The 19,860-nt window shown below is 44.5% G+C and overlaps 1 protein-coding gene across 3 annotated transcripts in view; it reads right to left on the reverse strand.

Annotated features, from left to right (window-relative positions):
* CDA (cytidine deaminase) overlaps window positions 1–19,860 on the reverse strand; it is a 351,013-nt gene that overhangs the window by 42,152 nt on the left and 289,001 nt on the right. For all 3 annotated transcript variants that reach the window (XM_069610452.1, XM_069610453.1, XM_069610454.1), the window contains one exon: window positions 983–1,040. In XM_069610452.1, coding sequence (XP_069466553.1) covers window positions 983–1,040 — 58 coding nt within the window. The remainder of the gene's footprint in view (window positions 1–982; window positions 1,041–19,860) is intronic.

Here is a 19,860-nt window from a genome sequence, read left to right on the forward strand (position 1 = left end):
TTAGGACATTTAATAAAAAATTGACATCTAAATTCACTGTCATTTACAGGATATTAAGGAGACATCACTAAGATTTTCTGAATAGACATTTGATTTCTTGTTGCTTATTGTAGATTTCATCCCAGACGTACATTTTGATGCTGCGGCAACATTATTGTTTCTATTTGGACAGTTACTGTCATATATATGTATCTTTTGATTGATTTAGACTTTGGGGGCATTTGTACTGTTGTATAAGATTTTACAAGTTTTAAAGTTGTATGTTTGTGAGTGTTTGTCTTTTGATTAAATATTTTACATTTCTTTTGTTCCGAAATTGTGCTAATTCTGATTCCTAAACGTAGGACAAATTAACCATACCATGTAATCATGTATCAACAATATATGAGTTTAAGACCACCAAAACAAGAAAAGGGTAGTGTTGCTTGGTTTTATACACACCCTACCATCTAACCCCACGTCCCACGTGAAGAGGGCCCCTATGTGCTAGCTGACCCATGATCTATTATGCGAGTGCCTCATACTTGCCACCTGACTGCTGGCACCTGGGAATAGTGATCTTATACTGACAGTACTCAAGGGCACCAGGCCATCTCAGTAAATAGAGCTTCAATACGCATGACGTAGCAAGGACAACTCTGTAAAGGGTAGCCCTCTTCATGTGCCATGCATGCAGAGGGAACTGATTTAAGTGTAGACCTCTTCCACGCTTACCGACCGTGGGAAACCCTTTAATACCCAATTTATAAAAACTTTAACAAGAGAGGAATTGCTCATAGCATTTCGGTGCTGGACTGCCCATGTGGGCGGGACAAAGACTGATATGCAAATGGATATTTCCCATCTGTGAAAGGTACAGTGAGCAAAAAGCGTGTGCTGCAAACTCATCTCAGAACAGGTTATCATGCCATGTTCTTTCTGGAGAGGAGCGCCTGCTACCTTTTTTGAAAAACTTTAACAATGCTGATAAATAAATGTTTACCTCTCGCATTACTTGTCTGCATGCTCCACAAGGTGTAATGAACTCACTTGTCAAGTCACTGAAACAGATAAAAATTGGCTTAGGTCAAAAAGTAATCCAAGAAAGGTATTACTGGAACATTGAGGGTCGGAAAATTAGGGAAGGTAAAAGGCGAAACATATTCAATTATGGTGATGTTATTACAAGGCTGCTTGCTTGAATATTGCATATCTTGACCACATATTACGGAAACAGAAAGAAAATGTTAACTCCACAACAAGATATACTATATTTAAAAAGAAGGTGTATTAAACAGGTGTCTACACCACAAAACAGGACAAGAAGAACCAATGATATATCAAATTATCACGTTAAAAGGTATATTTATTAAATGTGTAGAGTAAAGATCAAATTACATAAAACTCAATATCAAACATGATGCATCAAACATGTAAAACATACGCTTTACAAGACACAAGGAAAACACATACTGTAGGTTAATTGTTGTAATAATTGAAACGTTTCTCCGTATGAAAATTCACACTGGAGTAGTTTGTCAAATTCTAAAGTGCAATTGGTATATTTCTCAAACTCCAAAATAAGAGCATACGGATAACAATTATAGCACAACCAATCTGGATAAACCACCCAGAAGAAGAGCAACAGATTAAGCCCCTTCTACTGGCATTCCTCTTTCTTTGCTTTAGACCGCGAGACTGGAATCCCTTCCATTTTCAGAAACCAAACTACTAATGGGCTTGGATATATTTAGTCTAATCTACTTCTCCTCTGAATTTGCTCTTTTGGGAATGCTTAGTCGGTTTGCCACATTGATGTAATCATCAGTCTCGCAAAAATAAATCTTAAGTCTTTCACCAACTGTGACAAGTGTGCGCAGATTAAAGAGGAGGGTGAGACGGAAGATACAGGAATTGTATTCATTGCGTACCAAATGTTAAATTTTCAATACAAAATCCACCGAGAATGTGTTCTCATGGATAGTACAAAAACTGCTGGATGGATAAATACAAATAAGGACTCATTTGATTTCTTTTCTTTTGGCGACATTCCATCCTGTGTCCTGGTAGCCGCACCAAATTAAAAGCTTTCCAATGAAATGTTCGTACTCACATGATGTGCATCTCACTGTTGCACGGAATGTCTGGGAAGTGGAGGCATCGTCCAGGAAGTGCTGTTTATGTCTGACATATCGAGCCAGAGGATTGGTTTGGGGTTTGAGAGATATCCAAGTGTCAAGGATGATGCTCAAGTTCTTAGTAACTTAGCTAGGTTTGAATGGGGGAGGCCAATGGACTCAAGAAAAAGGAATGGTACAGTGGTCGAGATATGCATCCTTCAAGGCAGAATTTCGATTTTGATCACAATGAGGCACGGGCTACTATCAGTACACGGATCCTCCGTAGTGTTTGAACTATGGTATATGAGTGAGTTTTGTACTATTGTCAAGGTGCATCGGGATCCAGGTATTTCTGTGCATATATGGAAGGGTGAAATGAAGGTTCTAGGAGTCATGTTATTAAGCACTTTATGATGAAAGCCTAGACAGTGAAAGTGCAATACTGGGGAATAGGACTATTGGATGGAGACACCCGAATAAAACTGTTCAGTGGAGTGCACTTTCCCAAACGGTTTAAGTGTAAGACAGGAATTTTGTCACCAGCAATAGTCTGTTCATGTCATGTTATAGTACATTAGGTGGTTTAGTATACTGCAACATTCACAATTTTCTAGACTTCTTCACACATTTGACAATCTGGTGACCATTAGTGGGACATGTACAAAGCATTTTTAGATACACTATTTGCCAATGGATCTGCTTGTTCTTGCACAGTTGAAGCCAACAGTTATCCATGGGTCCTATGTGTTGCTTAGCGACCTGCAAACTTTCTGGGTCTTAGAGGGGCAAGCAGAGTTACTCCTTGTATAGGCAAGTCCCATGCATATCAACCAAAAGCGTGGGACCTATAGCAATGTCTCAACCCAAAGTTAGCATGCAGCAAACTAATTCCCTCTCAACCTGCTAGTCCACCTGGTTGCAGAAAGGCTGGCTGAATGTCCGTTTGGCCCAAATAAAACTTATTATCATGTGTTCTGACAGGCTATTTAGATTGGATTATACATCCCATTCATATGCTCATGAAGTGCAATCTTTGTGTTTGCAGCCTGAACAGTAGCAGCCAAGACACATGACTGACTCTTCCTAACCCTAGTGGTCTTTCATAGACATGCTTCTATGTGTTCTGCAGGAAGTTCATGCAAATCCACACCCCAAAGCATATGTGTCCTTTAAGCTAATATCAATGAGTCTTTTGAAAGAGATTGTAAAAATAAATTCCCTGCGACATTAGGTGTACCATTTACTCAATGTGGCATTCGATGTTCTGCTTACTCAAAATACAGTGAACATTAGAGTGTTTGAAGTGTTTAAAACAGAACTATGTGCGTTCCAAAAAGGGGACTTATTCAATCTGTCATACGGTATGTATTGACAAAGAGTGCGCATTTTAGAAAGGGGCTTGGCAGAGGCAAGCAATTAAAGACCCAAGTTTACTTTCCAGGAGAGGTATTGTGCCTCCTGTTGATAAACAGCAAAACGGAAGAGCACCGAGCCATTATGTCCCATCCTCCCTCCTTGTTGCATCCCTTACAAATGTAATGCTGATCTGCCCTTGAGACAGACGTACTAGTCTAGCTAGATAAAAAGTCTTGTCCTGCGGTCGATAACATTCCTCTACAAATCCCCCACTCCCCCAACGCACCTTGTTTTTTGATGTCTTGCAAGAAACCTCAGTTGAAACTGAAGCTGTGTGGTTGCCAGTGCAATCATGGAAAGTGGACAAGGATGGTGCTGCCATTGTGGAGCTCATTTAAGGTTTGCGAAGTTCCTCTCAAGGCCCACCTGGGTTGTGCTTTTGCAGATCGAATGTGGGACAGTGGAGGAGAATAGCTTGAAAGAGGGGCTTTTTTGTTTTAGTCGGAAGGTCCAGTTGCCTGGCCACGCATTTAGGAGAGTCACTAAAAGATTCCCCCACTGTTCTGAACAGACAGGCTGCACCATTGTGAGTCCACTCATTGATGAGGTACAATATGGCGAAGTGGCGATATTGGATCCCACCGTTACGGATTAAGCGAATCAACTTGGTAAGCAATGGGAAACATCTCCATGTGCTTTGACAGCACTGGCTGAGTCGCCACAGGCTTGGCTTGGGGAATCTTCCGCATTATTCAGCCTGCAAGATTAAGCAGTGGCTGACATCGCCTCCAATGGTCATTTAATTATGCAGGGTGGAAGGAAGTGCTAAGAGAAAATATGGCATCTTTCTCCTCCAAGGATCAGACCGTTAACCTGGTAAAGGTGTCAGTGACTGAAGCATTGAATGACACTCAACCTAATGCTTTCCCAGTGGTTAGTGAAGAGGTGTCAATGGTTGTACCAGTTGAAACACTAATCACAAACCCCAGATGCAACAGATGCTAAGAGTTTTCAGAAAACAAATTAAAAAGGGAAGATATGAAGATTATCATTTACCACATGCAAGATAACCTTGACTGTCAAGCCATGGAGAAAAATCATGTCACAATGTCCCAAATGTGGCTTTTTCCTTCTATAAGGACATTCAGAATGTTCTCCTTAAGGAGTGGCAGGATGCTGAAAGACTGTCTTTCCCGAGGTATCTCAACAAAGTGCATCCCTTAGAGGGGTTTAGTGTGAATTACCAATGCCATGTGCACCTGGAACACCAATTGGGGAATCTCAGTAATCTGTCGAACCTGTTACCAGAGGAACAGTTGCGGGTTATTGCTGTAGTTTGCAAGATAGAACATACGCCAAAAAGGCATGTATTGTGTAAACATCCTTATTGTAAAGGCAGGTTCTTACTTTGCTTTTGCCACTCAAATTAATTTTCATTTACTACATGGGGCCTACATGGAGGAGTGCAGATTAGGCCAGGCCAGGGCCAAAACCTATCAAATATGAGATCTGATATCCTAAAAGGGACTCTATTTAGGATCTCACCCATTGAGGATAGATGCCAACTCTGGATGTAGACTTGGTCAGAGATATTTTGCGTGCAGTCTCAGTTTACTGAGTTACCATTCTTGGTATCAGTCCTATTTGGTTGCAAGTTGTGCTCGTTCCTAGTCAAGTCATTCAATAATTGAAAGCATGCCTTACTCTACAGAGGCAGAGGTAGATCATTCACCGACAGGTTCGCCCTCACAGCTAGTCTGCTCCCATCCCATCCCCAGGATTTTGCTAGAGCCAGATCTGAATTGGCCAGAGTAGATCCAGCCATTCTACCTTCTCATACCCATCCTCCTTCAAATGTAGGACTGTCTATTCAAGATGCTGGATCAGTGTCCAGTTGGGGGCAGATTCTGTCTATTTGAAGAAACCAGGCAGAATATTGGAGATTCATGGGTGCTAGAAATCATCTCCAGTGATTACGTCTTTTCATTCCAGTATATCCTTCAGAGTTGGGAGTCCTTGTAACACCAACATCAAAAGATGTAATCAAACAGCAGACCCCGACAGATGGAATAATGCTTCTTGGAAAATAGTGCTAGCATTATGATTTCTTTTTCTCACAACCCAGAGTTTTTTGTTGTTGAAAGAATAGCTCTCATCCAAAAACATTCAGAATTCTGAATAGTTTTGGATATAAAAAAAATGTAATTGATATATCATGTACTATCTATGCTATATTTCCTGGAGGGAGATTCCATAGCACGTTATCTTCTAAAAACATGTTGTTGTAAGACCTTGAAGACGTATGCCTGTACATCCATATTATAGAGTCGCCATACATCTTTACAATTAGGAATAGGCTCATCAATGCAATGTTTCAGTTCCAGGTCCTTCTATCCAGTCTCTATTTGGCTCCAAGAGTGTTAACATAATTTCTAGCACCACTGGCTAGTCATGTATCTGTATTTATCCTTGCCTGGATACATGCTTGCTTCAGGCTTCTTCCCAGGATAAGCTTGTGGGTCACACTTTTTAACAGATACATAGATGGCTCAGTTTCATCTTCACAAAATTCAGAGACATCAGCAACATTTATCCTGTTTCATACCAGCAGACTTTACAAAAGACCACCACTAGTTATGGAAGCAGGGCAACAAGGCTGCACCCCCAACAGTTGATTGGGGCCGCTTTTACATGCACCCCTCATTCAAACCATTGTCCCTGTCCACCCAGGGATTATTCCATTAGTAGCCAACTTGTGCAAGGATTTGGCTTGGTGAGAGAAAGGCAAGACTGTGCTGTAAGGGGTGCATCCCCAATAATAATTACAACAATGTCCGCTAAAAGGCTGAGGAGCAATGAGAGACTCGGAACAGGGCCAGTGACAGAGGACTGCCAGTCACCCAAAAGAGAGCGCTCATGGAAACATTCAAAACAATCCTAGCCCTTCTCCCACGCATTAACAAATGTTTCCCGCTTCAAACGGACAACCAGGTTACCATAACGTACCTGAACTGGTGGGTGGGGACACAATCCCTCCAACGTCAATCCTTCATATGGAGGAGTTGGGATGAACTTCAGCTCCACTCTCTGGGGAAGTCTACCTTCTGGGCCCTCAGAATATCAGTGACTGTCACTTGAGTGGCATTTCTTCTGTCTATTGTGAGCAACTGCCTGGATACTCAGGCCTTCATCCTTCTGGGTAACAGATGGTATCTGCTGTGATTGAATCTCTACAGTCGAATTCTCCGTGCCGTTGTGCTGCTCCCTATATCTGGGTTCAACGGTATGGAGCTTGGATGGCGTGACATGGCTGAGGCAGAAAGGTCTTCTCTATAAATTCTCAACATTTCCCCTCCTGTCGCAAGTCCTTTGCATAATGCACTGAAAGGGAGTCTGTGTTCTGTTGGTGGAAGAATATGGCCTCGAATACCCCAGTTACCACTGTAATGAGGAGACTCTCCCCAAACCTTCCTCCAGCCTTTCCGGACTATCCTTCTCAGATCGACAGACTGGAGGTTGAGTTCCACCACGGATTAAAGGTTTTAAGGATGTCAAAAGACGTGCCTCATTCTTTAAAACAGTCTCATCTCTGCCTTTTCTTATAACTAGTAGTTATTTGCAACATAATGAGACACAGATGGTACTCTTTGTAACAGGAAATTCATGGGAAATACTCGATTTCCTTAACAATGAGTTTGCCTTGTGTCTGACTACTTCCAAACGTTGCCTGCAGTGGGCAGCCACCCATGCACTCCATTTTATGTCTGTGGTGAAACCATTTGCTGTTACATATATGTTCCTTCCTGGGACCTTTGGTGGGTCTTCATTAGCTGCAGTTTTGTCAATTTTAGCGATTACATGAGGTGGATTTGAAGTTTTTATCCTGAAGGTGGCCCTTTTTGGTTGCAATTCACTCAGCTTGTAGAATCTGTGAAAATTGCTCTTTGATAATAGCGGATCCTTATTGGAAATTCCTGCCTGCATCGCAGTGCTCATGCCTGGCCTTGAGTTGATACTTATGTGTTCTCCATATTTAATTGTAACTAGGTCAGTGTTTTGCCGATTTTCTATCCAAAATCTCAGTCCCTGGAGGAGGTTCATCTCCATTCTCTGGATCAGGCAGGCTCCGTCACTGTACAAATCCTGTAAAACATCCCAACTCCCTATGCGTCTCTCCTACCAGACCAGCCAAAGGTAAAAAGCATTTTCTGTCTCTGGAACAAGTCTACGATTCTTGTGGCCTATAATCGTGATTCAGTTACAGTCCCAGGTCTACTAGAGCAGATGCTTTTTCTTGGGCTGATTCACAAGAGTGTCAGTTATCTGAAATGCTGTGACATGGGCTTTGTCGCATACATTCATCAAGCACTCTAGAATCTTCATTAGCTCTTATTCTTCCGGATCCGTCACAGTCATCCTCAACGCCCTCCCTCCAAGGTGAAGAACCAGCCTCGCTAAACTGATAGGTAGTGTGTTGGAGAGAGGGCATAAGAGGTGAATGCTTGCAACCTGTAAAACGTTTTTCTTTTCCTCTTGTTCTAGAAAGAAGCAATGAAAAGTCTCTTACATAATCAAAAATTCCACCTTACCTTCAGGCTCCAGGAGTAAGGTTTGGCATTCATTCATTATACAACAGGAACATGATCTAACACATGTGCGATTGCTTCAACCAAAAGGCGGAGCACGCTCTTGTGGTGCCCATTCTTGGCTCGGGCTGGCTAAATCTTACAGGAGCAAATGTTGTTCCATTCACATGAAAGGTACTGGTGCAAAAGGGAAAGTATGACAAAAGTTGCCTTGTTGCGCAACTTTTGAGAAATGACACTGCAATTTTCAAGCCACTTCCTGCTAGTGTGGTGCAGTTTCTGCTTTGCATTTGTACGTTTAATTGATGAGCTAGAGGATGTGCAGTGAGGTAACATGTTCACCCTACTATCGGCATTCCAAAGAGCCTTCATTCTGCTATCAACAATATTTGGACAGGGTTCTTTCTATGAACTCCTGGTATCAACTCAAGCACATGTGCTGCCTGGGCACCTAGAACATTGGCTACAGCCTGGAGAAAGCACTGATTGGCAGGAGTGAGCATCTGTTGGCAGGAGTGAGCATCTGTCTGGAAAGAATGGCTTTGCAAGGATTAATTAATTTCACTTTTGTATAAATATTGATACATTTCAAGATCCTATAACTTCTTTGCCTAAGAATATCCTTATCTGATATTGTGAACTTTCTGAATATGGTTCCCCCTTTACTTTCTACCATTACAGTGACACGTTACAACAAATAAACATCAATGGGTTCCACAAGGGGGATCTGAATACCTACATACTCTCCATCTTGGTTTATGTAAAACTAAGTGGGTTTAACGATAAACCTGGATAGGCTGGAAACCTCCAATATTGGAGATGAATGTCCTCCAACCAGGGGACACCGGAAGAAGCCCACATTTATGCTAGTATCTTTTTATTTCTTTGTTTTTTTTACTATGAACCAAAACAATTTTCCTTAGAAATAGGAGACACTTTTGTGTGTTTTTAATAGATCTGCGTATAGATTAATAATGCTTGCATGTGTAAATGACAGGTTACTAGCACAGGTTATATTTAATTAGAAAGGGTGCCAAACAAACTGCATGATTTATAGGCTTGGGGTTCTCTTTATTTTCTCCCAATGGACAAGACTATTTTATGTAACATGATATTTTTACAGTGCACATCTTTCACTAGCATGGCCTGGTGGTGTTATGTGCTTCCCAAAATGGTTGCTGCCATACGGCTCAACATTCTCATGAAGCATATACTTAGATACTGTCATCATATTATAGGGAAAAGCTTATGTGCAAGAAATAGGCATCGCTTGGCCGGTTCAGCGTGAGTCGTCGCAGTGCTGCCATTCAATACCAAGTGCAGCCTCAAATGTCCAAGTCATCCTACTTATTCTGGGTACAGCCAAGAGGGCGAATTAGAGGGCCAGGAGCCTCACCAAGCCAGTTTGTGATGGGCACGGGGTGATATGGGGAGGATTCCGAGTCACGCACACTTTGTCCCCGACATTTGTCAGGGACAGTCAGTCAGAGGTGAAGTCTATACAGACCCATCCCCAACTGAAAGAACATGATTGCCTTGTAGCCAAACCCAAAAACCCAAAGGAAGAAAATGTATTAATCAATTTATCAACAGTCTTACACGCAAGATACTTTTAAAACTCATGCCGTCACTGCTGCAATACATTCTGAGATAGGCAAGAAGTCATCTCAAAAGGCAAAGAAAGTAGAAGTTTCCCAAGCCATGAATGCCCATGTGTGATACTATGCTGCTAGTTTGTGATGAGCTGCCAACAGGTTTACCCACGAATTATACAAATGTACTGATCTACTGTCTACCCGCAGAGTGTACCCTCACAGATACAATTTGCTCCTTTACCAAGGGCGAGTGTTATTTTCATGTGCAGAAGGGTTAGAGAGCCTGTGAAGTGATTTAATAGCAGTCGGGTCTGGTACTGAGGAAGCAGGGGATATGTGTCCTTCCCAGGCATTGCCAGTTAGGGACACTTAGGAGTAAATCGATTATAAAAGGGTAGATAGCCATGATAAAGTCTTGGTTGGCCTCCAAAGGGCAATGTAGAAGAGGCAGCCAATCCCAGATGCTAAGCAATTCCAGAACATATGTGCAGACCATCACAAAGAGCTCAGCTCAGGTGGAGGTAACATAGCCCTAAAATTCCCACAGACACGAGTCAGTTAATGTGGATTGTTGGAGAAGGAGGTTGGAGTTTGGAGGCAGTTGGCACAGGGAGAAGATTTGGGAGAGCAAAGGCTGGAGACGTAGAAAAGGCTAGAGAGACAGGGGATTAGTGGGGGAGAAAAGGCTGGTAAGCAAGGATTTGGAGGCCAAAAGTAGTACTGAGCAGGAGGTGGTAACATCAGAATTGAAGGCGTTATCGAAGAGGGAGTTGAGGAAGCAGTAAAATCAGGAGATGGAAGTGATATTGAAGAGGAGGAGGTAACATCAGGAGGCAAATTATTAAAGAGCAGTTGGTAAAATCAGGAGGCAGAAGTGGCATGGAGGAGGATGTGGTGCTATTAGGAATGAATGGGGTTGTTAAGGAGGAGGTAATGTAAGGGAGGAGCAATAGTATACTGTGGGAAGTGGTCTTGGTGAAAGACCTGAAGGAGAAAGATCACCCTGGTAGAATGAAGGGAGAGGACTTTGGCTTCCCAGAAAAGGATGGCGAAACAGGAAGGGACTTAAGGAAATCCATCCATGATATGGCTAAGGTTCTATTTGGTGATGACCTGATCAAGGAGCCAAAGATAAATAGCGCTCACAGAGCAGAGGGATCAGCGAGAGGGCCGAGATCCGTCTTGGCCCATTTTCACAACTACCCAGAGAAGATGAGAATCCTTGAGAAGGCTCGACAGTCGCCCGATCTGACAGGGAGCCACCAGAATCTCGATTTTCCAGGACCTCATGCTTGCAAGACGCAGGTTGTGTGAACCACTTGTGAAATGGGTCAACAACAAAACGGTCCAATATAGGTGTGGATTTCCCTTTTCCATCTTTTTTGAGAATTAAGGCTATATAAGCTGGTTACAGCAAATGACATATGGTGGGTATGAATTAATTGGTGGGGATTCCAGAGAAACTGCCCCAAGAAAAGGACGCTGGGCCCGCTGGGGAACCATGGAGCACCAAGACCCCCAGAAAATGCTGCATGCCAGGCTCGAGGAAATTCATGAAACTGAATACCTCACCCAGAGAACCTTCCTGAAATTAGTTAACAGCCAATGTTTCCAAGCCGTTAAGGGTCTCTCCTCACATGAGTGCCCGAGGCTGCCCTGTCAGTGGGCTTGTCAACATTGGGCCTGTATGAGTTTTGGGGGAGGAGGGTCATAATGGATACACGAGAATTGGAACATGGTGAACGGGGGGTGTCAAGCAGAGGGGGCAGTGGGTGGGGGTGATGCACTCCTGCCTAGCATACTATAGAGAACATCGAGGAAGAGTTTTAGATACTAGAGGGTTGGAGAGAGGGGACTCATAAGAACCTTAGATGGTTAGAGATGTGAAACCTTTCGGTTAGAAGGGTCTGGTTGCTGGTTATATCGTTTGGGTAGGGGGCATACTCTCCTGGTGGCTTATTTAGGGTTTGAGTCTATAGTTGACTCATTCACTATGCAGGGGGGGGGGTGCTTGGAATGTTGTGGTGTAAGTTGGGGTGATTTGTCCCGGGTGTTCAGGACTTCCTGGTGGTCCAGTGCACAGCCTGTGATGACAAGGCAGTGGGTCTGGATGCCTATGGAGTGAAGGGGTGGAGCTGTGGGGAGGGGAGTTTGGCGACTGGGGGGTGTTTTTGTTAATTTTATTTGTATTTGTATGGTGATAATTTTCCACTCCATCGAATGCAATGGGGACATGTTGGAATTGCAAAAGAGTTAAGGTATCCCACGTCTTGTGTCAACGCTTGGCAACTAAGGAAGGGGACAGTGGTGGATCCCAATTTATCTGTCAAATGGCAGGTCACAAGGTTAACCTAATGATTGGTTCTCTAATTGACCGGGGTATTAACCCCCCCCCCCTATGAAACGCTTCTTAGTGGTGGAGGAATTTCAACATTCAGGCCTTTTGTGCTTGGTTTTTAGGAAACTATTTAGGCTAGGGGTAGGGAGCCTATGTTGAAATCAAAAGCAGTGGGGGAGGTAATTAGTGCTTCTGGCGGGACAAAAAAGAGGGGTGTTGGCTTATTTTGTCTAGTAGAGTTAGGCTGATGGTGGAGAAGGCACTTAGGGATCCAGAGGTATTTTCATCAGAGCACAGTTGAAGGGGAAACCTATAACAGTGGGATCGGTCTACATCCCGAATAAGGGCAAATTACATTCTGGGAGATAGCCAAGGAGAAACTGAAAGGCTTTGTGGATAGCCTCCTAATGGTGGGAGGGAACTTTAATATGGTGTTTGACCCCCTTAAGGACAGAAAGCAGATGAAGAACCTAGCGGTAATCTCCTCGCAGAGAACGGAGTCTGATAGATTTAACCAGATTAATCAGGAGCTTGGCCTGACCGATTCACTAACCCCCTTGAAAATGGGAGCCCAGATATTTACTTACTAGTCTCAGACACACGACTCATTTTCCAGAATTGACCTTATACTAGTGGGCATCACCCTAAAAGGGTATGTAACAGAGTTCAAGTTAAAACCAGTGCTGTGGTCCAACCACAATTTGGTTTGGGTTTCTCTGGGTCCCTGGCTACGTCACATCAATGTGGGTAGGTGGACTTGTAATGTAGGACAAGGACACAGCACAGGTAGTCTTGACGGAAATCAAGGATTATTTTTAGCTTAATGATAAAGGAGATATTAGTCCCTGCTTTCTGTGGGAAAGCTTTAAGGCAGCATTGCGGGGGGTCCTCATAGGGATTGGGGCGCACACAAACCAGGAACAACAGTGCTTAGAAAGGGAGTTAAGGGGGAAAATTGAGAGTTCACCAACTGGAGGCCTCCAGAGCGGCCGAAGTTCCCCAGCTCAGATGACCTGGCTGAAGCAGTATAGAACTCAGTTGAAGGCCTGCTGGTCGAGGAGGCGGAAAATAAGCTCTTTTACCTAAAGCTTTAGTACCACGAGAGGGGCAATAAGGTATACAAGATTGTAGCATGGAGATTGAGGTAGATGCGTAATTCTAAAATGGTCACCAGAACTCAGGATGGTGAAATTGTCAGTGATTCCAGGATTATCATACTCTACATGTTGGAGTATGATGGCGACGGATCACACATTGATAACTTCCTAAATTCAATTTATACCCTGGGCCTCTCTGGGGAACAGGCAGATGGTAGAGGAACTGATCATGGCAGAGGAAGTAATCCACACAAAAGCATGATGGCGTGGGTGCGGGGGTACGACCCCGGGAGATGACGGATTTACGGTGCAGTTTTACAAAATGTACCGCTCGCTTCCAGCGCCATACCTGGCCTGACTACTCAAGGTCCTGGAGGGAGGTTCCCTTCCATATACCATGTTAGGGGGTATAATAGTGGTCATTCACCAGGCTAGTAAGGCCTCAGAGTCCTGCTCCTCGACTAGGCCAATATCGCTTTTGAATTCTGAAGATTTTGACTACAGTGTTGGGCAGGAAGATAGAGAGCGCCCTTCCATCTCTAATTCATGAAGACCAAGTAGGTTTTATAAGGGGAAGCCAGGCTATGGACAATACAAGGAAAACTATAAACCTAATGCATGCGGTACAGAGAACTGGACTAGATGCAGCATTGTTTTCCATAGATTCAGAGAAAGCCTTTGATCGAGTGGAATGGCTTTATCCATCCAAAGTGGAAGCGAAAATGGGATTTAGGGAGAAATCTAAGCTGCGTGAAAGCCCATTTAGAGCTCCCCAAGGGCAAGGATTAAAGGTAACAGCTCTGTAAGGAACACATGGTGGCAACAGTCAAGACAGACACAAGTGATCACACTTCAAGGGTGTTTATTGAACTTTATAATGGGTAAGATAAACGCCTAATCTAAACCTAAATCTAAGATGGGAGCATGCTACAACCATCAAATAATAATAAGGCAGTTCTAGTGGCGTCTTGTCAAATAAAAAGGGCATATACTAAAAATAAACTATTACCAATATTTACCACTAAATTACAAAGAGTGTGGGATAATATTCACCAGAAAAGAAAGAAGTGTTCATAAAATGAAAAGTCAGGATGGTATGGCTGGGTTTCCCTTCCCCACGTTTGAAGCAGGGGACAAGGCGTGACTCTCGAGCACAGCACACTCCAGGGCTGGGCCTTGTCTGCAAAAGGTTCACAGTTCTGGTTCAACGATATCAAAACCTTCAGAGGCTAAGTCTCTTTCCTGATAAAGTCTCTTGCCTTAGAAGGCCTGCTGATTCACAACGATAAATAAACAAAAGTTCCTTTGGTGGTTTTGCACCTGGGCAATTGCTCTTCGCCCCTAGGCTCTCCCTCTGACGGGCTCAGATCCTCTTTGCACTTGGGCCTCCCTCTGTAGGGTAAACTACGGCCTTTCTTTAACACAGTTCATGTATTTCGTTCACAGTTCATGTGTTGCTTATTTTTTATCAGAAAGCAGGGTTTTCCTTCTCCTAGCTTTCTTTCGGCATCCCTGTGTCGGGTTCACACTTTCCTTATTACACAGTTCACAATCTTACTGGAAAGCAGGGTTCCCTTCCCCTAGCTTTCCTCTGGCCCCGGGACAGAGACTTTCGATTGTATTTGGGATTTGACATAACCCTTATAGGACCACTCTGACACCTCACACCACCTTTTCCTAGGGCCTTCTGGTTCTTGTAGTTTATAAACAGGTCCCGGTCAGTCTTTCGAATGAGCACCTACGTGGCGCCAGACACCTCTGTACCTTGACCTCAACTGGGCTTTCTATAAAGTTCAAACGTACACACAAGTTATTTCTCTTTCAAATTCCTTGCGTTCAAAATGTTCCTACTTGCAACTTTGGGCTCAACACAACATAGTAGGACAACACAACATAGTAGGACATCGTCAGCATATAGAGATATAATTTCCGGATCGTCAACCAGTCTTCTTCCTTTACGCGAGTGTCGTGCACAGACAAAGTCCGTCATTGGTTCTATCACCAACGCGAAAAGGATCGGGGAGAAGGGGCAACCCTGTCTGGTGCCTCTGAATAGCGTTAACATCTCGGATGTTAGTGAGTTAACTCGTACTCGCGCAACAGCGGAAGTGTATAATAGTTTAATGAACCCTATCATGTTTGGGCCAATGCCCATTGTTTCGAGGACCAGTCACATGTATTTCCAAGAGACCATATCAAAGGCCTTCTGAGCGTCCAACGTAACCGCTACGGCCTGGACATCTTGATCTATACGGGACATGACATTGAACAATCTCCTGATATTATGGGAGGTGGACCTGCCAGGAACAAAGCCTGCTTGGTCTTCTTGTACCAAGTGCTTCATAATAGGCAGAAAGCGATTAGCAATGATCTTAGCAAAGATCTTTGTGTCGAGGTTCATGAGGGAGAGAGGTCTATAGGACCCCGCACTCGTCATCAGGTTTACCCGGTTTGAGCAGCACTGCAATGACCGCTTCCCGCATGGAAGGGGGGAAGGATGGAGGCACGGAGTGCCTCACTCCAGACCTCTAACAGCCGGGGGGCCAGAATAGCTATGTGGTCTTGGTAGAAGTCCGCAGTGAGGCCGTCAGGACCCGGCGCCTTGCCTTTAGGTAAGTCTGAGATAGCCGTTACTATCTCGTCCAGCGTATATGGGGCGTCCAACTGGTCCCGGGTCTGCGGGGAAATTTCCGTAGTGGGGATCTGGTCGAGGAGTTCTCGCATATGTTGCTCGGTGTGTTCTACGGGCTGGGAGTAAAGGGATCCATAGAACTCAGTAAATATATCCAGTATTTGTTGGTCCGCCCATTGAGCGTCACCATGTCGATCTTTGATGGAAGTGATCTGCGTTCGGCCCAACTCCCCCCTCACAAGTGTCGCAAGCGTTTTCCCGGGTCTGTCTCCCTCTCCATATTTCCTGGCGGCCTGCGGGCGGCTGAAGTAATGAACTTCGCTGGTAGCTAGTATGTTAAATATTTGGAGTTCATCCGAGATTTCGGCAAGAATGGTGGGGTCAGTACCGGTGGAGCAACATTGCTCCAGTCTTTTCAGTTTGGCCTCAGATCGCCCAAGGGCGGCTCTAATGGATTTTAACACCCCAGCCTCCCGGGAGATAGACATACCCCTAACGTAAGCCTTAAAGGCCTCCCATCTAACCGCGGCGGACGTGTCCTGAAGACAGTCAAGTTCAAAGAACGACTCAATGTCAGCTAGTATCTCAGACTTAAACACAATGTATTTTAGGGCTTCGGACTTAAAGCGCCAGGTGCTGAGTGTTGGAATGGGAATTCCCAGTCCTAAGGACAGTGTAATTGGAGCGTGATCCGAAAATGTGCGGGGCAAAATGCATGTATCCTCCACCCTACCCATGACCTCCCTAGAGACGAAGAACAAATCTATCCTGGACGAACTATTATGTACAGATGAATAATAGGTGTATTCCCGCTGCTGGGGGTGAAGTGTTCTCCAGGCGTCACAGATGTTGAGCGACTGCATGTCGCCATGCAGCCTACGTGCCGCACTAGACAGAACTCTGGCAGCTGTGGCAGTTCTGTCGAGGGCAGTGTCCAGAATAAGGTTCAGATCCCCCCCCATATAATCTGCACCCCTACGAAGCCCAGCAGTATGGTAGTTACAGTGTCAAAGAATTCCGGAGAATCTACGTCGGGACAGTAAGTGTTAACCAGCAGATACTCTTTATTGACCAGTGTACAGTGTAGTATGACATAACGACCTTCAGGGTCGATGTAGCTTTTATGCAGCACAAACTTAATTGATTTGTGGATCATCGTGAGAACGCCCCTAGATTGTGTGGAATAGGAGGTAAAGAACCTGGCGGAACCCCATGACAGGGCAACAGCACTCGGGATGAGTCCATTGGAATGTGTCTCTTGTAGAAGCAATATCTTGCAATTGTGTCTGTTGGCATAGGCCACGATCTTACAGGCCTTAGTGTGATTGCTCAGCCCCCGAATATTCCAGGACATTATGACAGTAGGCATTTCAGAGGTAGGCATCTACACACACAGTACCCATATTTCGGTGAACATCCCAGCTCCAGTGATGGTATGAGCTCCCAGAGTTGGAACAGCAAGTGGGCATGTGGCCCTTCAGTATGCGCGCCGCTAAACCTCGTGTGCCTTTTTGAAAAACCACCCCTTTCCCACCCCCCACCCTCACCACTAACCATGGATCAGCAGTGTAAACATCGCCCACCCTTAACTGCGCGCAGTTGGGCCGTCCCCAACCTGGCCCAAACTCCCCTGAGGCCCAACTGGGGCCAACACGTACCAAAGGTTTGAAAAAAAACAGTGCAATCGCAATGGGGTGCGCCGTTGCCATGCGCTAGCACGCTTGGAGCCAAATGGCTCTGTTGCAAAACGAACAGTGGTGCCGGACACATGACGCAGGCCCCGCCTGCGGAGCGGGTAATCGGGGACTGCGCACGAGCCCCTGCGGTTCCGTAACAAACCAAGACAGTTTCAACAGTCAAATAGTGTTCATCCCTATGTCCCATATATGGGGAACGGGGCTTATCGCAGAGAGATTAAAGACCTGCATTTGAACAACAGGAAGACAGAAATTGCGGTAGGACAACAAAACAATGCAAGATTGGGCCCTATTAATTTTGATCCCATGCTCAAAAATATTTAAAAAGACCTTATCGGGTGGTCCGCAACGGTCCTATCCTGGTATGGCCAAATTATATCCATCCCTGCCCTGTCTCTTGTATCTCTTCACTGCCCTCCCCGACAGCTTCTTTGGGGAACTGGAGGGCACCAGACCAGATTCATCTGGCAAAAGAAAGTACAGAGAATAAAGCATTCGACTCTCACATTACCCACGGACCCCGGAAGGGATTTGCCCTCCTTGGCTTCAACTTATATTATAAGGCATCCCAACAGCTAGTCCTAGTTGAACACGAGTAATGATTTAGGAAACTATTGGACTTTCTTAGAAGACTTTGAAACCCACCCCAAAAAAGTCAGGGACTTGTTGTGGTGTCCGACTAAACAAATCCCCAAAAAATAGCTTGATAACCCAACATTGGGAGTATTATGGTCCCTCTATAAGAAGAATGGCACCAATCAGGACTTGTCTGTGTGTGGTTCCCCTCTGGATCTCACTCGTCATGGTTTTCGCCACTCACAGAAGTGGTCAGACGGAGGTCTGGAAAGAATAGAGCAGCTATTCCCACAGGGGTCCTTCATTGATTATGAGACCCTCCAGGGAGTCTTGGGATGCAATTCGATATCAGTCTTTGAATATTTGAGGCTTAAGGGCATTTTGATGGATAAAGAATGGGGGGGGGGGACTTAACTACAGACCTGAATCCCTTCGAGAAGGTGATAGCGTCCACGATGGAAAGGAAAGGGATACTCTCAACACTCTACAAAGTCCTTGTTACTTTGCAGATGTAGCACAGACAGAGTTTAAAAATGCACTGGGATACCATGGTGGGCAGAAAGATACTGAAAGAAATCTGGAGGAGAGTCTTTACGGACACCTTTCATGGCAACCTGTTTACATCATCTATTGAATATAAATTTAAAATGCTGCTTGGCTGGTATTGAGACCTAGTCAAACGCTTCAATATGTTCCAGGGTTCATCCCCCTTGTGCCCAAGGGCATGTGGCCAACTTGGCTCTCGGTTTCAAATGTGGTGGCACTGCCCGGAAACACAGACTTACTGGGGAGAGGGGCCCTGAGCTGGATAAACTATCTTACAGGGGATGTGCTGACTATGGACCTGCTGCTAGTGTTGTTACGAATACCCCCTGTGGGCAGTGATGACGTTAGACTCCTGAGGAAATGTACGGCCATGCTTAGGGCTGTGAGAATAGCAGTAGCCCAAAAATGGAAATCACTAAGTATCCCAAGGAGGGAGGAGTGAGAGAATAAACTGCTGGATATTTTCCTAATTTAAAAATTTACAGACATTGTCAATGACCATATATGGTCGTTTTGGGATGAATCGGCCCCGCTAATTAGTAGGTGGGAACTTGACGTAATGGGAGATGACCCTGGGGACGATTCCCAGAGCAATCAAGAGAATGAGTCACCTGGTGGTGGGCGGGAGCGATGAGTGTGGGGGAAATGAGGGCCGACCCTCTAAAAGGAGCATGCTACTGAGTGAGACATCCACCCCCTTGGTCGAACTAGCAGAGGAGGGGGACTGCAATGCCGACCCTGGGCAGAGAGGATCAAATTAGTTTTGATATGAGTAGGAACTACGCCTGCGAATGCCATACCATTGTAATGTCATCCGCTATACTTTCACGATTACCATTTTGATTTCTTTCATTCTATTTGGTTGTCACCAAGTGACCTTAGGAGAGTGGAGAGGGGGGTTGTCGGGAGTAGCTATTGTGGTGAACTATTGAGACCTTCCATTGTTTATGTTGTGTACACTTTAATAAAAAATGTAAATAAAAAAATAAAAAATGCTCCCATTCCTGCCATGGCGACCAATATTTTCAGCTTGAAATCCCTACACAGTGTGTAAACTAAGAATCCTGCAACAATCTAGTGTAATATGCATCAAGAACCTCCTGTGGAACCCCTTAAATAAAACATCACTATCGACTTTTTGTACAAAAATCTCATTTTGGAAGTGCATTTTCTTTTTGTAACATGATCTTTCCAAAACACACTGTTAGTAAACCTTTTTTTCTCATATTGTTGCATCCATCTGTATTATGTAGTTCAAGACATATTTAGATGTGGCACTTTGATTTTTCTCCTTTGATGTTCGTTTGTTTGTTTATTTATTTGTTTGATAATGCGCGC

This window comes from Ambystoma mexicanum, chromosome 8 (assembly GCF_040938575.1).
Source record: "Ambystoma mexicanum isolate Mex_15411 chromosome 8, UKY_AmexF1_1, whole genome shotgun sequence".
NCBI lineage: Eukaryota > Metazoa > Chordata > Amphibia > Caudata > Ambystomatidae > Ambystoma > Ambystoma mexicanum.